The following is a 19,805-nucleotide window of genomic DNA, read 5'->3' as shown; positions in this document are numbered from 1 at the left end:
TCGGACTGTATCGGACGTATTACGGTCGGTATAGTTGGGTTAGGAGTACAGGGTGGGGGAGGAGGGTAGGACAGGGTCGGAATCAGTCAACAGGGACGGACGGCGGGGAGGGACATGAAACTGTCAGGGACTAGAGAGGAAAATTGTATCAGGAGAACAGAAGAGGAAAGGAGCAATTGGTAGAGAGAGATAGAGAGAGAACTGACATTATGAACGTATTACCGATGCTGCGGAAACCGACCTAGAGAGAAATATTCTGGAGACTACCAGACCTTCTTGATCAGTATCGACTACTGAGTATAAAGTGTTTTTAAGAAATAGCTTTACTTTTGCGGTTTCTCTGTTTAAACAGTTTTAAACAGTCGAATATCATTATCACAGGCCAGTCAGGAATAATAAAACCAAAAGAGTTATTGTAGAAATTGTATTCTATGGCTAGTTTTAAAAAAAATATTTTTATCTTTCTGAATTCTCAAGGCTAAAGGCTATTGTAAACATTTGATAAAAAAAGTTCCGAACTGTATTCAAACTTTGATTTTTTTTGGTAAATTTTCTAAGTTTGAATTATCAAAGGTTTACACCACTCGGTGCAAAGATATAGGGATTAGAATATTGAGTTTGTGGCAAAAACTCAGTTCCAAATCTAGAGAGCATTCTGAGATTGAACCTGGCAAACTTCTAACTGATTATCATATTTGATGACTGTAACCTGTTTATTTTCTTTGAAAGTACTTTCTATAAAATCAAAAATGAAATAAGATTATGAATATTGGTTAGAATCATAATCATCATTTATTCAATAACTTCAGGAATTAGCGTAACATTATCTGTCCTTTTTCAATGTAGATGATTCAAATTATATATGTATTTTAATGTTTTGTTTTCAGAATAAATAAATAATTATTTCTTGTAATTATATCTGTAATTAAACAAGGTCCTTAACAAAATTTCTTCTTTGGCACTCTGCGCACACATGACACATGAAAAGAATTGATCGACTCCAAGCGTTAATTTTACAGTTGTTGAAAGTATATATTTTTAAAAAAAACAAGAAAAAAAATTGATTTGAATTGAACACAGCCAAATCTCCATGCAACAACTGAAAATTTCCTTTTTTTTAGACATCAAACCCTTAAAAAAGCACTTTTATTTTGAAAACAATTTCTAAAGGGGGGTCCAAGCCTCCCCCCAGACCATTACAAAATAATATTTTGCCCCCCCCCCCCCAGCAAAAGTTCTTGTTGCGCCTCTGGTCTGCCCCAGTAAAGAAGACAATGTTGTGAAATCTATATATATATCAAAACTCCTGATATTTTCATCAGAAATTCAGTTTTTTCCCGCAAACTCGGATTTTCTTAGAAATTAATCTTAGATATTTAAACCATGCATTCTGTTAGATCTTAAGAAACTTTGAACATTATCTACTGCCTAATTATTTCTGCCTGATATTTGGTCATCACTCAACAAGGATTAAATATAGAATATTTTCGGCATTAGGCCGCAAAGATATAAAAATTAGAGAATTCGAGTTTGAGGCGAATACTCAGTTTATTTTACTCAAACTTATCGAAAAACTAATTTTATATTTTTTCCCCTGTGAAGGTCGACTAAAGCAAATTTTAGAAATCGTATCGCACAATCATTTTACTTTTAACAAACTTTATTATCTAATTAATAAAACAATCAAAACTTTAGTATTTTCAAATGATATTTGTAATTTCTTGAGATTTTTGACTCGCACTGTAACACAAAAACAGTGTAGACTGGGTTTTCACCACAAAGTCTGAATTTTGTAATCCCTTTATCTTTGCATCCACAATTTAAGTTGTAACCCTATATTTCAAACTTTACATTTTTCTAGATCAAATAATCTAATTTGAAATATCAACGGTTACACTGTCATGTTGCAAAGATATAGGGATTAGAAAATGTTGAATGTTTGGCAAAGACTTTAGTGAAAAAATAATTGCTTTCAAACTATAACAGAGTCCTTATGGAGAAAAATGTTTGTATATTCGGAGATATATAGTGTGCAAGTATTTTGAAAATAAAAATAAATGAATTTTTTGGATGTTTCTGCAGCTAGCCAAATTGCAGAGGCAGAACTGTTTTTTCAAGCCCTGTATCTTTATTCTGAAAGTGGCCAGGTTTTGCTTTTAAATTTTGCTTGAGTCATGTAACTGCATCAGCTCATGCATTCCTAGCTCCACACTTTCAATGAAATTTTTTTGGTGGGGAGAGGGGGAGAGGGGGAGAGGGGTGAGGAGGGCATTCTACACATTTTCCAGTTGTTTTCTTGAGTAGGACATAGAGGGGGTGATGGGACATATGCCATCATGTGTATTTGTCTTTATTTGCTATCGGTAAAAATTAGACAGTGTAAAGCTCAAATCCCCTTCTAATTTTTCCAGTTTAAAGTTTTCTTCTTCTTTCTTTTTTATTTACTTATCTTGCTTTAAAAATCCATCTCTTCTGTCAATAGATTTCCCTTCCACTTTTTTTCTGTTAAAATTCGTTTATATCTTCTTGCTTCTTGTATCTTGTTTTTACACTTTAAGGCCTTTCCAAATAGTTCTTTTTGACATTGAGTTAAGAAGCAGGTAGAAGAGAAATAAGGAGGTTTGTAGGAAGAAGGGTATAGGGGATTTCTCCCTGTGTTCCTTCATTCCCAGTGATGGGAATTAGGGAACATCCATAGCTTCACCCCTTATGCAAAATGGGGAGTTGTGATCCCTGAAAGATCTCTTGAAAGGAATCTTCCATAGCAATCCAGTCCTCACATCTAGTCCAGTAAAAAACTGGTATCATTGTGGATGACTTGTATTCCCTTGAGGGGTTTAACTCCTCTTTCAGTGCATGCAGCAAGCTGAAGATGAAGTTTTGTTTTAATCTATGCTTCCAGCTTCCTCTGTAGGATATAAGATGCGTAACTAAACTCTTCTACAGCTGTAATTCTGGGACAACATAGGAGGTCCGCTCTGCTGGGAAGCAAACAGGCAACTGAGGAACAGGTATTCAAATCCCTTTAAAGGAACAGGTATTCAAATTCCTTTCAGAAACAGTTATTCAAATCCCTTTAAAGGAACAGTTATTCAAATTCCTGTAAGGAACAGGTATTCAAATCCCTTTAAAGGAACAGGTATTCAAATCCCTTTAAGGAACAGGTTTTCAAATCCCTTTAAGAAACAGGTATTCAAATCCCTTTAAGTGACAGGTATTCAAATCCCTTTAAGGGAAAAGGTATTCAAATCCCTTTAAGGGACAGGTATTCAAATCCCGGGCAATGGTTGCTCTGCTTGCCCTGTAATTGCAAAAAAAGAAGCAATAAAATATTTGCGGAATTGCATGGAATTGCAGGGAATTGCACGGAATTATGTGGAGCGGAATTGCTTTTCTATCTAAAAATCAATAATTTTAACTGTGACTTAAAAATTTATGCAGCAGATACAAGAATGGAATTGAATATCTCTGTTGATTTTAAAATAATCAAGGCCCAAGGGTCACTTATTTCAACAGTTTTCAAATTTTAAAGTTTCTTGTGGTTAAGCTACTAATTAACAATTTAATATGATACATTTTTTATTTGTTCACATTGGATAAACATTAAAATGGAAACTTTTCTTGGTTAAAATTGTAAGGTTCGTTGGGAAACAGTATGCTCATAGGTTTTATTTATGGCCCAAATGAGGACTCTCCAGAATTGTTTGACAACATAATTAATTATATAGAGCATTCTAATATCACTGACTGCATCATCACGGGTGACCTTAACGTAACCTTGTCTCATGAATTAGATAATTACAATTATGCCCAGCCAAGGAATATCCGTGCAAGGAACTGTCTTAACCAGCAAATTGAATCTGATGGTTTTATTGATGCATACAGACACTTAAATGGTAACAATAGAATGTTTACATGGAAAAAAATGGAGGCTCTCAATGCTCTCGTCTTGATATGTTTCTAACAAGTAACTCATTGAGTCCATATATTACTAATTTGTAATATTACCAAAGTAACTTGAATATCTTAAACATGCAACCTATGGCAACTTTTACCAAAATTCAACTGAAAATGAGCTGAATGATTTCTTGTCACTTGACATAAAAACAATTCAAGAATTAGAATTTACATCCCCATCTACGCTTGAAATGTTACTTATGGATACCGCAATGAAAATATTTCATATTCAACAGCAAAACATAAAATGGAAAATGTACATGAAAAGCAACTGTTTAATGATTATACCATACTTCAAAATATTGCTGTGCAGCCCACCCCCCCCCCCCCATATTGATGTTAAGTTTCAGAGTGCTGAAACCTTATATAATGAGTTTATTTTCATTCTCAAACCAGTTACCTAGTCAAGTGCCTAAAAGACGAGAAGTCTTCCATTTCAATTCATTCGATTCTTCTTTTCTTATAGACGAGAAGTCTTTATCTACTTTAGACAAGATGTCCTACTTTCCTATTTTCTTTCTTTCAGATCCCACTCCAGAATTGTCAAATGCTACTATTCAAATCTAAATTTAACGTAAAATAGAGAGTATAATGCGAGAAGCATTTTGTAAATGGGTGTTTGCATTATAATATACAAATATAGATTTTTACTGTAATTTTTGATCAATAAAAGTTTGAAAGAGAGAAATTTTAAATTCAATTTTCTTAATTTAAGATTGAAGTTCAGTTTATTGTATGCCACTACCAAATTAAGTTTTAATTAAATTTTTTTTGGTGAAAGGAATTGCGCAATAATTAATTGCATTTATTGCATCCTATAAGGTTTAAATTGAATTTTATCAAAAACTGAAAAACTAATGCAAGAAACCTGGACGGAATTGCGCAATATGACGGTGTGACACTACAATTGCTGCATATTCAATAAAAATATCCAAAACCTTTGGCGACATAGTTAGAAGTAGAATAAGACAATGAGAATGTAAATTACCTTAAATTGCTTGATTACACACTTCCGGTAAATGAAACTAGCTAAAGCAATTTGGAAAGCATATGACAAAAAGATGCAAATTGTAAATAATCTAACCCCATGAAAAAGCTTACAAAATATCAGCAACAATATTTTTAGATTTTATAATAAAACAGTGAAAATTCAAACTGTGTGAACCTTTGATATTTCAAACTAAGACAATTTGATCCAACATAATTTAAAATATCAAAGGCTTACATGAAAAATAATGATTCTAAAAATATCACTCTCTAAAAGGAAGGAATAAAGATATTTGAAAAAAAATCAATATGCAAGCATCATACATTAAAAAATCAAAAGTATTTTCTCCTCAATTCAAGAAAACCTTTAGTTCCAAATTTTCTTAATTTAAAAGTATCTGTCAAACTCAACAATCCTACCAATGAATAACAATAACCAATAAAATAAACAATTCCTTTTGTAGACAAACAAAAGTTCGATAAAATTTGCAATTGTTTATTACACGTTAATTAACTTGATATTGCAAGGTTTCAGTAGGTTCAAAATGGCTTATTACATTGGTCCAAGGGATGCAGACCTGGCACGAGCCTTCATCCTGGCAAGAGCTTGCTCATTTTGATCTGCTGCTGCTTCAGCTTCGCCAAGGGCACCAGCAACCTTCCTGAACTTAGCAAGGTTCAGAGCAGCAATCTCTTCAGCTTCTTCAATCTGCTTTTTGTATGACTTGACCTTGCCCTGGAGCTGATCAATCAAAGCTTGCATGCGCTCATGGTTCTTCTTGTCCTCATCAGCAGCAAAAGTAAGTTCTTTCACCTTGCGCTCAGTTTTCCTCAGATTTTTGTTTGCATCTCCAAGTCTCCTATTTTCAGCATCAAGCTCAGATTCCAGTTCCCTAATTCTTGTCTCCATTTTTATCATGGCCTTCTTTCCTCCCTTAAGTGCATTTACTTCAGCCTCATCAGCACGAGCCTGTGCATCCTTGCACTGGGCCTCAAGAAGCTTGCGGTCTTTTTCAAGGCACATGGCAAAGTCTTGTTCAGCACGAAGTTCATCAGCAAGTCTTGCAGCATCAATCATAGCTCTTGCAGCCTTTTCTTCAGAAAGTTTAGCTTCATTAGCCATCTCATCAAGATCAGCCTAAAAAGAAAAAATAAGAAAAATGCAAAAAAAAGTATTAAAAATGTTAAGCAATTCAATTATAAGGAAATACTAACAGAAACAGTCTGGAACTCATTTTCTAGCTTCCTCTTTGCAGCAGAAATGGCCTGGTTTTGGTTGGACAAGTCAGCTAGGGTCTCATTGGAATCTGCAAGCTCCTGTTCCAAGGCTCTCCTTCCTCTATCTCCCTGCTCCAACATTGTTCTGGCTTCCTCAAGTCCATTCAGCATAGCTCATGCCTTTCTTTCAGCATTGACCTTATTATCTTGAGCAATAGCTTTCATGTGGGATTCCTCATCAACCTTGCACTGAGCATCACGGACCTGGTTTTGGTACTTTTTGATGGTTGACTGTGTTTCCATGGCTCCAGCATTGGCATGCTCCAGGGCAAGCTCAAGATCAGTAACATCAGACTCAAGCTTCTTCTTCATCCTGAGAGCCTCAGCTTTTCCCTTGGATTCAGTTTCAAGGGCAGCTTGCATAGATTCAAGAGCCTTTGACTGGTTCTTCTTGATAGCCATAAACTCTTCATCCTTCTCAGCAAGACGGCGCTCAATCTCTTGTCTTACTTGAGTAAGTTCAAGCTGAGCACGGAGAACCTTGTTTTCTTCCTGCTCAAGGGTGGCTTCAGCTTCCTCTAGAGCAGCTTGGAGCTCAAGTTTCTCAGCCTCAAGACGCTTACGGACTTTGTCAATCTCATGGATGGATCTTCCTCCTTCGCTGATTTGGTCCATGATGTCCTTGATTTCATTGGAAAGGGTCTTGTTCTCTCTTCTCACTTCATCAAGCTGGAGCATGCTCTCTTCATAGGCAGATTTGACCTTGAAGAGATCAGAGGAAGCATTGCGGGTTTCCTTCTGGCTACAATCAAGGTCGTAAGACAGAGAATCAACTTTAAGTTTCCATTCTCCAATGACTTTGTCAAATTGTTTAGCTTTTCTTTCCATGGCAGCATTCAGGACCTGGGCTTGATCAAGACCAGATGTCATTTCATCAAGCTCTGCCTGCATCTTAGATCTAGATCTTTCTACTTGAGAAAGTTTAGCATTAAGATTTTGAATGGTTCCCTCAGCCTCAGTTAGTCTGGCAATCATTTGCTTACAAAATTAAAAACATTTGCTTATAAAATTAAAAAGCTTTGCAAATAGGTAAAATTTTAAACATGAACATAAATAAATGCAAAAAAAGACCCAATTTTTGTGTTTGACTTCACATGTCCCCAGTAAAGGTTTAAGAACGATCAAAATTTCAAAAATTTTCCTCCAACAAATTCGATTACCATTAATTTTAAAAAAAATCCATAAAATTGTTTTATAAAATCCGCAAATTTTTTTGGGGGGGTTTTGTTTTACAATGTATTCGATGTTCACCATGATGTTCACAGTTAAAAAAGAAGATGGGATGGGGACGTAGCGACTTAAAAGACTAGTTTCCAATGTAAAGCTGGACTAAATTGGCTAGTTTTTTTGGGGGGGAGAGGTGACATAGGCTAGACAAATTCAACATTTTTTCCACTCCACTGGTAACGCCGAGCTCTTTAGCTAGTATAATTTAACGTTTCTTTTTATTATTATTTCTTTTCTGCGCCGCAGTTTTGATTGTGTTTTAAAGCAAAATAACTTGATACACTAAGGTTCCAGATCAGATTGTTTTATACAATATCTATCTTGAGTCTTTCCCGCAAACTCAAATTTTATAATGCCTATATTTTTGCAACCTTATGGTGAAATCTTATTCTTTTTAAAAACAGATTATTTAGTCTAACAGAATTCATAGTTTAAAATATCCAAGATCTGCTACATTGGGTTGCAAAGATATGCAAAGAAAATCAGAGTTTGTGGCAAAGACTAAATTCTTAAACCAAATAAAATCGATAATAATAAGAGAACATTAAAAAAACGAAATAATTACTTTTTAATTACTAATTTTTCTTTTATAAATTATACATTTTTCTGAATATTATTTTTGATTGGTTTAAATATGACTCGAAAAGATTATATTGCAAATACACATGAAGACAAGACAGCCTTCTGTAAAATGTCAATTCGGTGATCTTTATTTCAAACTTTTAATTTACGAAGCTCTGAATTAGTTTATAAACTTTAAAGTAGAATCCGAACCAAAAAAGGGTCAATTTGTTAAGCAAAGAATATTTTAGTATAATGTTTTTTTAACTTCCTTGTCAAGATAAAAGATATAATTTTTTGTAGGTCATTATATAAATAATGTTTAGCTTTAAAAATGTAAAAATATTTTAAAATATTTCAAATAAATCTAAAGAAAAAAGAGTCTTCTCAAAATACTTCAAATAAAATTTGTTTTTATTCATCAGTATTAATATCTATCTATCAGTATTAAAAGTAGTGATTGGCAATGCATGAAAGTTGAACTGAGAATGTAGTATTGTGGAGAAATTAGGGTTTTAATGATGTTTAATTACTGAGTTTGAGCGCAAAGTCATACGATCAAAAGCATCAATTTGGGTGATTTCGTCTTGAGAATCGAGTAACTGGCAATGTATGGTGGTTGAACTAAATATGTAGTATTGTGGACAACATTTTTAGGATTCATTTAAGACATAAAAAACGTTTCTTTGACGTATATTTACTGAGTTTGAGCACAAGTTCGACGTTCAAAATCATGAATTTGGGTGGGTACATTTTCAGAATCGGGTTTTTAAAAACTATTAAATAACGAAGACAAAAATGTAACAAAAATTCTACACTAAACCAATAAGATGTTTAGGAATAGGTTAAGAAAATAAAAATCGACTCTTATTATCGAAAATAATAATTCAGTTATTTGTTTCTCTAATGTCTCATTATTCACAAACGTTTTCTGTAAATTTCCCGGAATTTTTATTGAAAAGACGACATTTGAAAAATTTTAAGAAATCTGCGAACAAATCGAATTGATTTATTGACAAATGTTCATAAACATTTAATTAGAATTATAGAATGAAACTGGTTTTCTGTTAGTATTCCTAGTCTTCTTGTTTGTATTCTTCTCCTTCCAGTCTTCATAGGACCCGCAATTTCTCTTCTGATGACCAGTTTCTTGCAGTATAAACAACTATCTCTGGCTTGTAGCTCGCTGACATCACCAGACATCTCTCCTCTTTCATCTATAGGCTTGTACACAATCATTCCTGGCATTGTATTCACTATCATGTGTATTTGTCCTGTTTCCCACATCTCATCATATCTCATCTATCTTCTTACTCTACTCCAACATTGCTTTCACTCTATCAATCTTTTTCACTGTTTGTAACTCTTTCGACAATTTTTCCTTTTCCACATCCCTTGCCCGGGCTTGCAGCTCAATTTGCTCGAACTTTTGCATTAAGATTTCAAATTCTTTGGGTTGAAGGCTTCCACCTTTCTGTTCCGGTTTCCTCCATATCTGGTACTCTGTTTTATTCTGGTACTCTGGTACTCTGGTATCCGATTCTACACTAGGTACTCTAGGGTACAATCTAAAACTGTCCACTGCTACACTCTGGCACTCTGTTCATTCTGGTACTATGGTACCCTGTACGCTCTGTTACTCTATAAATTCTGGTATTCTGTATACCCTCTAGTACTCTGTACCTAGGGATGTTAACGTTTTCAGTTGTGATCGTTGTGTTATGAAAACGACGACGAAAAAGCAAAAACGAAAACGATCGTTTTTTAAAACGATCGTTCTTTTAAAAAGTTCGTTTTTTAAAAATTGTCGTTTTTAAAACGATCGTTTTTATAAAAATCGTCGTTTCGTTAACGATCGTTAACAAAGACCCTTTGTTAACGATAGTTAATGACGACCCTTCGTTAACGATCGTTAACGAAGAGAGGAAACCGACCTGAAAGGCATCTGTTCTTATCATTAAGTAGTTTTTAAGAAAATATCAAGAAGTTTTAGCTCCCCCACAACTTTTTAACTTCATATGTAAGACGACATTCAATAAAGTTGCATGCAATTTTTTTCAATCGTTTTCAAAAACGATCGTTTCGTTTTTGGGAAAAAACGATTGTTTTCAAAAACGATCGTTATTCGTATTCTAAAAGTTCAAAACGAGTCGGTCGTTTTTAAAAACGATCGTTTTTTCCCAAAATCAAAACGATCGTTATTGAAAACAATTGAAAAACGAAACAAAAACGATCGTTTTCAAAAACGATTAACAACCCTATCTGTTCCCTCTAGTACTCTGTACCCTCTAGTACTCTGTACACTCTGATTGCAGTCTTAATTTATTGCTGCACTGTTACTGTTTCTTCTGACACAGTTTCTCTTTAAACAAGGTAATCACTGTACTTTTCTTCCTTGGAGTCCGTGGCATTTAACTAGGGTTCATAAGTCTCGTCGCTGCAACCACTTTTGTAACAATTGCCTTACTCCAATAGGTTCTTTTAAGTCTCAATCATTTAGACACAACTTGCTATAGTATTCAATGTTCTACAATAATACTTATGTCTGTAACAATCCAGATACAACACTCTCTGTATTCTCAATGTGTATCGTACAGATACACCTCGCTCTCAAACTCAATGTCCTACAGTGAACCCCTTATTAACGAATACGTCGGAAAATTTTTTTAAATGTCGTCTTGAAAATTTTTCAATGAGTACTATATTTCTAAATTTCAGTATTTGCGAAAATAAATAAATAGCCATGAATATGTGGGAACAGTTTTAAAGAGTTCCATATAATCATTTAATTAAAAAACTAAATATCTTCAACATTCCATTATCAGAAAGTGAAGAATACGACATTTGATGAATTCTTTCGATGTATTCGTTATTAAGGGTTTCACTGTAGTACACGTTAAAAAATATATATGTACATACGTAGACTTTTTTACATTTTTTGTCGTCGTTATTAAATAATTTTGGAAAAAATCGATTCTAAAAACGTAACCATCCAATTATGGATGATTATGAAAGTCGACTTTGTGCTCAAACTCAGTAATTATACATCGTTAAAACGTTTAATATGTCTCAACCGAATCCTAAAACTTTCTCCACAATGCAACATTCTCAGTTCAACTATCATACATTGCCGGTCACTCCCTTTAAGCTATCTAAATGTGCAATTCTTATATCTATCTAGTTATAATAAAAAAGATTTCGTAATAGTCTATTTGATTTTGCTATTTTCGTATTTATCTATCTAACAAACTTACTAATCTAATTATTTTTCTTATCATTCTGTACGATGTTAGGTACGTTCCAAAGGCATTGGCCCAAGGAATTTTCCCAAGAAGTATTTTCCCAAGAAGTATTTTCCGAAGTGGCAACTTCGTAAATGTGCAATTTCCCAATCGGCAACTTCCCAAGTATGTCCTACCTGCAGTGCTTGGCCCCTAACATGTTCTAGCCGCAGCGCTCAGCTCTCCATTGCAGTAGAAGGCCTTAACGAATCTTTGGGAAATTGCCACTTGGGAAATTGTACTTTTTGGGAAGCTGTCACATCAGAAATTGTCACTTTGGAAGTCATTATTGGAAAAATGCTCTTGGAAAAATTCCCTTTGGAAAATATCTAACACAATATATACACATTTATAATTTAGTTATTATTAATTATATATATATACGGGGGCAATATTGAAGATGGGAGGGAGTGTGGTAAACAATATCCAGCAGTAGGGAGGATGGGAGGGGAAAGGAAACAATAGACAGCAGTAGGGAGGCTGGGAGGGGAAGCCAACAATAGACNGGGATGGGAGGAGGGGGGGGGGCAACTATAGACAGCAGTAAGAAAGATGGAATGAGGGGGGGGATCTATAGAAAGCAATATTGACAGACAGCAATATTGATAGACAACAGGCAACAAAAAACAGCAGTAGAGAGGATAGGAGGGGAAAGGCAACAATAGACAGAAGTAGGGAAGGTGTCAGGGAAGGGAAAACAATAGACAGCAGTAGGGAGGATGGGAGGGGGAGGGCAACAGTATACAGTTGTTAGATTGATCAGTAAAATAGTGCTTATACCTGACTGCCTGAATAAAACCAAATGGATTAAATCCATGATATTTTTAACTTGTTAAATTACAACATTTAAAGTTTAAAATTTCCAATTTCTACAATATTGGGTTGCAAAGACTAGATTAAAATTAAGATTGTGGAAAAGACCTAAATCCTTTGGGAAATTGTATCAGTGATACAAACGGATTTCTTCTTACATTTTCAAATATATTGTTGTTTTTTATAAAAATTCAATTTTTGCAAATTTGCAAATTTTTTTGCAGATTCTAAAAGTAGAGCACAAGAGCTTTCCAATGATGTATCATTTGTCATATTTGGACATCAAACATGGGATTTAGAGGGGGGGTCAAATTGACCCCCCACCCCAGCATATCCTGGTTTTCAAGTACCCCAGCAGAGAAAGGGTTAACATAACCTAATTACCTATCTCTCTAAATTAAAAATGATTTAGGACCAATGTAAGTTTTGAGACTCATTATGCACAAAACCTGACATTTTTATCCAGAGTTTAAAGAAAATCGTACTTGATTTGCAAATATTTATTACGGATTTATAATTTTCATATCATTTGGTTCATAGAAAATAACAAAAAGTTACATTGGTCCAAGGGATGCAGACCTGGCACGAGCCTTCATCCTGGCAAGAGCTTGTTCATTTTGATCTGCTGCAGCTTCAGCTTCTCCAAGGGTACCAACCACCTTCCTGAACTTAGCGAGGTTCAGAGCAGCAATCTCTTCAGCTTCTTCAATCTGCTTCTTGTATGACTTGACCTTGCCCTGGAGCTGATCAATCAAAGCTTGCATGCGCTCATGGTTCTTCTTGTCCTCATCAGCAGCAAAAGTAAGTTCTTTCACCTTGCGCTCAGTTTTCCTCAGATTTTTGTTTGCATCTCCAAGTCTCCTATTTTCAGCATCAAGCTCAGATTCCAGTTCCCTAATTCTTGTCTCCATTTTTATCATGGCCTTCTTTCCTCCCTTAAGTGCATTTACTTCAGCCTCATCAGCACGAGCCTGTGCATCCTTGCACTGGGCCTCAAGAAGCTTGCGGTCTTTTTCAAGGCACATGGCAAAGTCTTGTTCAGCACGAAGTTCATCAGCAAGTCTTGCAGCATCAATCATAGCTCTTGCAGCCTTTTCTTCAGAAAGTTTAGCTTCATTAGCCATCTCATCAAGATCAGCCTAAAAAGAAAAAATAAGAAAAATGCAAAAAAAAGTATTAAAAATGTTAAGCAATTCAATTATAAGGAAATACTAACAGAAACAGTCTGGAACTCATTTTCTAGCTTCCTCTTTGCAGCAGAAATGGCCTGGTTTTGGTTGGACAAGTCAGCTAGGGTCTCATTGGAATCTGCAAGCTCCTGTTCCAAGGCTCTCCTTCCTCTATCTGCCTGCTCCAGCATTGTTCTGGCTTCCTCAAGTGCATTCTGCATTGCTGCTGCCTTTCTTTCAGCATTGACCTTATTATCTTGAGCAATAGCTTTCATGTGGGATTCCTCATCAACCTTGCACTGAGCATCACGGACCTGGTTTTGGTACTTTTTGATGGTTGACTGTGTTTCCATGGCTCCAGCATTGGCATGCTCTAGGGCAAGCTCAAGATCAGTAACATCAGACTCAAGCTTCTTCTTCATCCTGAGAGCCTCAGCTTTTCCCTTGGATTCAGTTTCAAGGGCAGCTTGCATAGATTCAAGAGCCTTTGACTGGTTCTTCTTGATAGCCATAAACTCTTCATCCTTCTCAGCAAGACGGCGCTCAATCTCTTGTCTTACTTGAGTAAGTTCAAGCTGAGCCCGGAGAACCTTGTTTTCTTCCTGCTCAAGGGTGGCTTCAGCTTCCTCTAGAGCAGCTTGGAGCTCAAGTTTCTCAGCTTCAAGACGCTTGCGGATTTTGTCAATCTCATGGATGGATCTTCCTCCTTCGCTGATTTGGTCCATGATGTCCTTGATTTCATTGGAAAGGGTCTTGTTCTCTCTTCTCACTTCATCAAGCTGGAGCATGCTTTCTTCATAGGCAGATTTGACCTTGAAGAGATCAGAGGAAGCATTGCGGGTTTCCTTCTGGCTGCAATCGAGGTCGTATGACAGAGAGTCAACTTTAAGTTTCCATTCTCCAATGACTTTGTCAAATTGCTTAGCCTTTCTTTCCATGGCAGCATTCAGCACCTGGGCTTGATCAAGACCAGATGTCATTTCGTCAAGCTCTGCTTGCATCTTAGATCTAGATCTTTCTACTTGAGAAAGTTTAGCATTAAGATTTTGAATGGTTCCCTCAGCCTCAGTTAGTCTGGCAACCAACTTCATTTTAGTCATCTCAAGCTCCTCAGCCTTGGCAACAGCTTCACTTTCATACTTGGTTCTCCACAGATTGGCATCACCTTCAGCTTTAGCAACTTGACGGAGAACATTGTCCCTAGAAGATGATTCTTCATCAAGGGCCTCTTTGGCTCCATCAACCTCATGTTCAAGATTGCGGAATTTGCCAAGAAGAAGAGATCTCTCACGAGCCTCATTATCAGCCAGAGATTTGACTTCTTCAAGTTGAGCAGCAATGGAGCTCTTAACCTTCAACAGCATGTTAAGGTTGTTGTCAAGATCACCTACAGCACGGAGAAGATCAGCATTCTCAGCTGCAATCTTCCTCTTGCTGGCCTCAAAGTCTCCAAGAGTAAGGTTGGCTTCACCAACCCTCTTATTGATTTCATTAAGTGAAGTAAGAAGATTTCTGTTAGATTTGTCAGCAGAAGCTTGAGCACGAACAACTTCATCAGTAGCAGCTCTGGCATCAGCAATTTCAGCAATAATGTGAGATTTGTCCTTCTCAATCTTGGCTTTCATCTTCTGGAGTTGATCAATTTGCTCAGACATCTCCTGAATGGCATCCTGGTGTTTCCTCCTCAAGTTTCTAAAAAAGATTTATGAAATGTTTGATTAATTTTTGTAAATATAGATGCTTACCCAAGAATAGATTCTTGCTGAATATTGGTTTCTTCAATATCCTTGCGGAGTTTTCCAACTTCAGCTTCCCTCTTCTTGTTCAATTCAATCTGGGCATGAGTAGCACCTCCAGCTTCATTCAATCTCTCTCCTAGCTGTTCAATTTCTCTTGCAAGATCAGATCTTTGTCTTTCAGCCTTGGCACGAGCCTGACGCTCAGCTTCAAGTTCTTCTTCCATCTCTTCAACACGTCCTTGAAGTTCCTTGATGCTCTTTTGCATTTTTGCAACAAGTGACTGTTCATCATCCAGCTTAGCAGAGAGACCTCCCATGTCCTTCTCTTTCTTAGCAATGGTATTTTCAATCTCTTTTCTGGATCTTTCCAAGTCTGCTACCATATCTTGAGTCATCTTCAGTTCTCCTTCTACCCTCCTTCTTTCCTTCTCCAGATTTCCCCTTGAGCGTTTCTCTTTGTCAAGAGCACCTTCCAGTTCATCCAAAGTAGATTCAAGCTTGGACTTGATTGAGTTAAGGTGATTAACCTTTTCTTCAGCAGAAATAAGATCATCAGCAGATTTGGATTGAGTCTCTGCAATATGTTTCTTCTCCTTGTTAAGTTTATTGATAACCTCATCTTGTTCAGCAATTTCATCATTGAGAGATTTGATGGTATGATCTCTGTTAGTTTTTTCTTGTTCAACCTTGGTAATAGCAAGCTCAATGTCTTCAATGTCCTTCTTGACAACATTGATGGATCCAGAATGCTTCTTAACTTCAGCAGTCAGTTCAATCCTTGAAGCCTCTTCAGCGGAAAGATTAGCTTGCTGTGTTGCAAGTTCAACTTCAGTTTCTGCCTTTAGGGCAGTAGCCTTTGATTGCCTGTCAGTATAAACACTAAGGTTTCCTTGTTCAGATTCAAGTTGTTTTGTCAAAGCTTTAATGTCTGAACGCATGTTATCAAGCTCGCCTTCAAGAGATGCGGTGGTGTCAAGTGCAGACTTATATTTACCATAGGTGGCATTTGCCTTTTCCTCCAATTGTCTAAGTTCTTCTTCAGGATTTGGCATTCCCAGGAGAGGACGTGTCTTTTGAATGATAACAAACCATCCCCAATCTCTCATTGCCATATACTTTCTGAAATTTCTCTGGCACACTTTGATAAGTTCTCTTTGGTCTCTGCGCTTATTAAATCCAGCACTCTTAATACGCTGGTATGCTTGTCCTTGCATGTATCTAATGAGTTTGCCGACAATATCATCTCTTGCTTCTTCAAGTTTAGCAAGAGCTCCAGCTCTGAAGAAGACAAGGGTGTGTCCAAGACGATATCTTTCTCTATCAAACTTAATTTTGTCCATCAAAGCATAAACAGAAACCTTGTTATCTTTTGAGCTTGCGATTTCAGCTGCTCCAAGAATAGCATATCGCATTTTGTAGTCATTATAGTTCATTCTGTTGGGGAATCCTCGCATGCAAATTCTGATACCCTCCAATACACCATTACAGGTGAGCTGGTGCATAATTAGAGGAGGCTCAACATCTCCCGGTTTTTTGTGAGTGTTGGGTACTAGGCAACGTACAAAGTGAGGCTCACAAGCATAAAGGGTTTGCATCAACTCTCCAAGAGATACCAAATATACAGAAGACACAGTCTTGCCACCACCTCCCTTCTTCTTCTTCTTACCATCATCCTTTGGTGTTACAGTAGGTTGTCCAGGATGATCTCTCCACAAGTGAACAAGAAGTTCAACAGTTGAAGATGATTTAAATACCTCAACAACTGAGTCATTTACAGGGTCTTTGTTCTTCTCAAGCCAGTTGGTTACATTGTAAGATACAATTCCAGCATAATGAGAAATAGCAAAGTGAGCATTTTTATCTGTCTTGGACTGGGGCTTCAAGAAAACTGGGAGTTTGCCTAAAGCTGCCTTAAGTTTCTCCTCAAATGACTTGTCAGTTGCCTTGGGGAAGAGAGACTCCTCCTCAAGAATAGCCCAGATTCCCATGGGTTTTTCAAACATAATGATAGCAGCAGCCAAATCCATACCAAAATCTACCATAACCCAGTCAATTCCTTCCTTAACATATTCTTCTTGCTCAACAACAAACATGTGATGATTGAAGAACTGCTGAAGTTTTTCATTGACAAAGTTGATGGAAATTTGTTCAAAGCCATTGTACTCAAAGATCTCAAATCCAGCAATATCAAGTACAGCGCAGAAGTTGTTCTTTTTCAAAGTAGGATCAATTAGAGTGTCATTACACTTCTCAATCAGCCATTTAAAGACACGATCAAAGATTGCACGAGCAATACCTCCCACAGCATTACCAGCTTGTTCACAAGTTTGACCCTTGGTTACCCATTCAGTTCCAACCTTTATTCTGGGTTTGCAGAAAGCCTTGATCATGGCATTACTGTCAACTCCGCAAAGAGCTGCAGCCTTTCCAGGGAAGGTATCAGGTCCAGTTTGCTCACACTCAGCTTGGTCATCTCTTCCCTTGGTTTTAAACTCAACACCTCCAAAAGTCATGACAGCAGCAGTAAGCATGTAGCAATCAAACTTCTCCTGTTCTCCAAATCCAAGAACATTGAAGGCATCTTCAGTGTATTCAAGTTCTTCATTGTCATCAATTGAGTCTACTTTGGTTTTACCCTGGGACACATAAGTGTAATCATAGATATCTGCACTGAGTCTGCATTTCTCTCTTAGTCCTCCTCCAATGCCATCACCATAGGGCTGGATCAGTTGGTAGAAGATATGGTAGGATCTTTCAACTTCTTGTTGTTCAGTAATACGAGACTTTTCCAGAAGGTAAGACACAATATCACAACCAGCCAGTTTTCCAGAGGTAGTGAAATGAATGCGGATGAATTTACCAAAACGAGAGGAGTTGTCATTTCTTGAGGTCTTGGCATTTCCATAGGATTCAAGAATAGGGTTGGTCGCTACAATCTGGTCCTCTAGAGAGACCTTCTTTTCAGCCTTCTTTCCTGAAGAAGTGGCTACAATAGCCAGGTAGGTAATAACCTTCTTGGTATTCTCAGTTTTTCCAGCCCCAGACTCACCAGTAATCAACATAGCTTGATTCTTAGAGTTTTGCAACATGCCACGATAGGCAGTTTCAGCAATAGCCCACAAATGAGGAGGAGCTTCATTACGTCTCTTGCCCAAATAGATCTTAGAGCAACGATGCGTGTAAAGAGGGTAACGTTTGTAGGGGTTAACAACCACAACGAAAAGACCAGAGTAGGTATGGATCAACTTGGCCTGATAACGAGTCTTCAAATTCCAGAAGACAGAAGCATCATTAAGGAAGGTAAGGTTAACCATGTCCTCACATTTTTCAAACTTGGGAGGGTTAACTCTTCCAACCTCAGAAGCCTTATGAGTAAATTTCTCATGGCCAACAGAAACAACACACTTGCAAGCTGGATCTTCATCAATTTCTCCAGATTCAAGGATTCCCTCACGATATCCATGAGTTTTGGGATCTGGGATCCAGACGGATTTCTTGTTGTCATAGGGCTTAGCCTGGTCGGCTCTCTTCATTTCAATGGAAGGAACCAAGAATTCAGTTGGATCGGGGTCAACCGCTCCTTTGGTAAGCTTGATATGTCCAGGCATGGTGGCAGTCCAAAAAAACCTAAATTAACATTGTCACATAAAGGGAAATAAGGCCATTTTTCTTAAATTTAAAGCTGAAACTTAAGAAGAAGAAAAAAAACTAAAAACAATTTACAAACTAATTATGGCAACAATAAATGCACCTTTTAAATCTTAATCCTTAATTTTCTTTTATGAGAAATACAAAACTATGTTTATAATTTGTAATTTAATATTAACTATATCTTGTATCTAAAATCTCAGATAAAATTGGTCATAAAAGGTTGAAATGTATAAAACGTTGCTTAGAGTGTCATGAACATAAAACAGAGCATGAATTAGCTAAAAAGTTTAAATTGAATTTGCAAAATGAACTTCCAGTAAAACTATCTGAGTACACTATATAAAACTTTGTATTATTCTATTGTGTTAATTTGTTTTGAAAGGTCTAAAAGCTCTGCATATGAAAGAAATAACTATAAAATCCCCCTACTACCTACCTAGTGTGTAAACCCCAGGAATGAGACTGGTGCCTCTACCCTCTACTCCTCTGCTTATATACCTGTCAACCAAGAGGTCACATGACCCACCGGTCAGCTTTATACGGGCGCTGCTCAACACTCGGAGTAATTTAATCCAAGCCTATAAAACAGCGTATGCCTAATCTCTTTTTGCTTTAAGTAGAGTTAAACATTTTTTTGAGATTAAAGCTGCAATTAGATAAATAAGTACATGTGAGTATAGCCCTATACTTTTTCACACTTTTTTAAATTAGATTTTAAAAATGCATTTGCCACAGAGCAAAGAGAATTAAACTTGTGTATATTTCTATCTTTTTAATAAATAACAAGGGTTGAAATAATAACAAGGGTTTAAATAATAACAAGGGTTTAAAATATAACAAGGGTTTAAAATATAACAAGGGTTTAAAATATAACAAGGGTTTAAATAATAACAAGGAGTTTTGATGGTGAAATTCGGGGAGGGGGTAGTGCAGGGAAAATAGTGTTTTAAAGATGTTAAATAATACTTCCAACATTTTAAAACTGGATTTTGACCTAAAAAAAGAAAAAAGAAACAAAAAAAATGTGTTAGCAAGTTTATTTTTGACTCGTTTATGGTTCGTTTATTGCCTTTAATATCTTTGGGGGACTAGTATTAAAATTTGACATATTGTAAAACAAAACAAATGAAAACATTTGCTTA

General features: G+C 36.4%; 4 protein-coding genes across 4 annotated transcripts; all 4 read right to left on the bottom strand.

Annotated features, from left to right (window-relative positions):
* Positions 1 to 5,424: 5,424 nt before the first annotated feature.
* On the bottom strand, positions 5,425 to 6,433 carry LOC111715467 (myosin heavy chain, muscle). Its single transcript, XM_023490790.1, has 2 exons — positions 6,160 to 6,433; positions 5,425 to 6,082 (listed from the first exon to the last, which is right to left on the bottom strand). Exons 1-2 carry the CDS (start codon positions 6,331 to 6,333, stop codon positions 5,498 to 5,500), a joined length of 759 nt encoding a protein of 252 aa, XP_023346558.1. The 5' UTR covers positions 6,334 to 6,433; the 3' UTR covers positions 5,425 to 5,497.
* Positions 6,337 to 7,197, bottom strand: LOC111715468 (myosin heavy chain, muscle-like). Its single transcript, XM_023490791.1, has one exon. The coding sequence runs from the start codon at positions 7,195 to 7,197 to the stop codon at positions 6,337 to 6,339; it is 861 nt and encodes a 286-aa protein (XP_023346559.1).
* Positions 7,198 to 12,589: 5,392 nt separating this feature from the next.
* Positions 12,590 to 17,142, bottom strand: LOC111715465 (myosin heavy chain, muscle; the record flags this gene model as incomplete). The annotated part of the gene is given in 3 exon segments (XM_023490788.1): positions 12,590 to 13,243; positions 13,321 to 14,965; positions 15,019 to 17,142. Coding segments are annotated over 3 exon segments (4,354 nt in total), but the record flags the coding sequence as incomplete, so codon positions are not given.
* Positions 17,143 to 17,199: 57 nt separating this feature from the next.
* Positions 17,200 to 18,620, bottom strand: LOC111715464 (myosin heavy chain, muscle-like). The gene is made up of 2 exons (XM_023490787.1): positions 17,309 to 18,620; positions 17,200 to 17,222 (listed from the first exon to the last, which is right to left on the bottom strand). The coding sequence occupies exons 1-2, from the start codon at positions 18,618 to 18,620 to the stop codon at positions 17,200 to 17,202; spliced, it is 1,335 nt and encodes a 444-aa protein (XP_023346555.1).
* Between the last annotated feature and the right edge of the window lie 1,185 nt (positions 18,621 to 19,805).

The sequence above is a fragment of the Eurytemora carolleeae genome, unplaced genomic scaffold, assembly GCF_000591075.1.
Source record: "Eurytemora carolleeae unplaced genomic scaffold, Eaff_2.0 scaffold1771, whole genome shotgun sequence".
Taxonomy (NCBI): Eukaryota; Metazoa; Arthropoda; class Copepoda; order Calanoida; family Temoridae; genus Eurytemora; species Eurytemora carolleeae.
This window is presented reverse-complemented; position numbering and strand designations above follow the sequence as displayed.

What these genes read in the sequence shown, in the direction of transcription:
- LOC111715468 (XM_023490791.1), bottom strand. Translation starts at nt 7,197, where the DNA reads ATGATTGCCAGACTAACTGAGGCTGAGGGAACCATTCAAAATCTTAAT.
- LOC111715464 (XM_023490787.1), bottom strand. Translation starts at nt 18,620, where the DNA reads ATGCCTGGACATATCAAGCTTACCAAAGGAGCGGTTGACCCCGATCCA. An exon ending in AGCTGGTAATGCTGTGGGAG is followed by an intron (nt 17,223 to 17,308) that starts GTATTGCTCGTG and finishes ACTTTGAAAAAG; the next exon opens with AACAACTTCTGCGCTGTACT.
- LOC111715467 (XM_023490790.1), bottom strand. Translation starts at nt 6,333, where the DNA reads ATGCTGAATGGACTTGAGGAAGCCAGAACAATGTTGGAGCAGGGAGAT. An exon ending in ATGAGTTCCAGACTGTTTCT is followed by an intron (nt 6,083 to 6,159) that starts GTTAGTATTTCC and finishes TTTTCTTTTTAG; the next exon opens with GCTGATCTTGATGAGATGGC.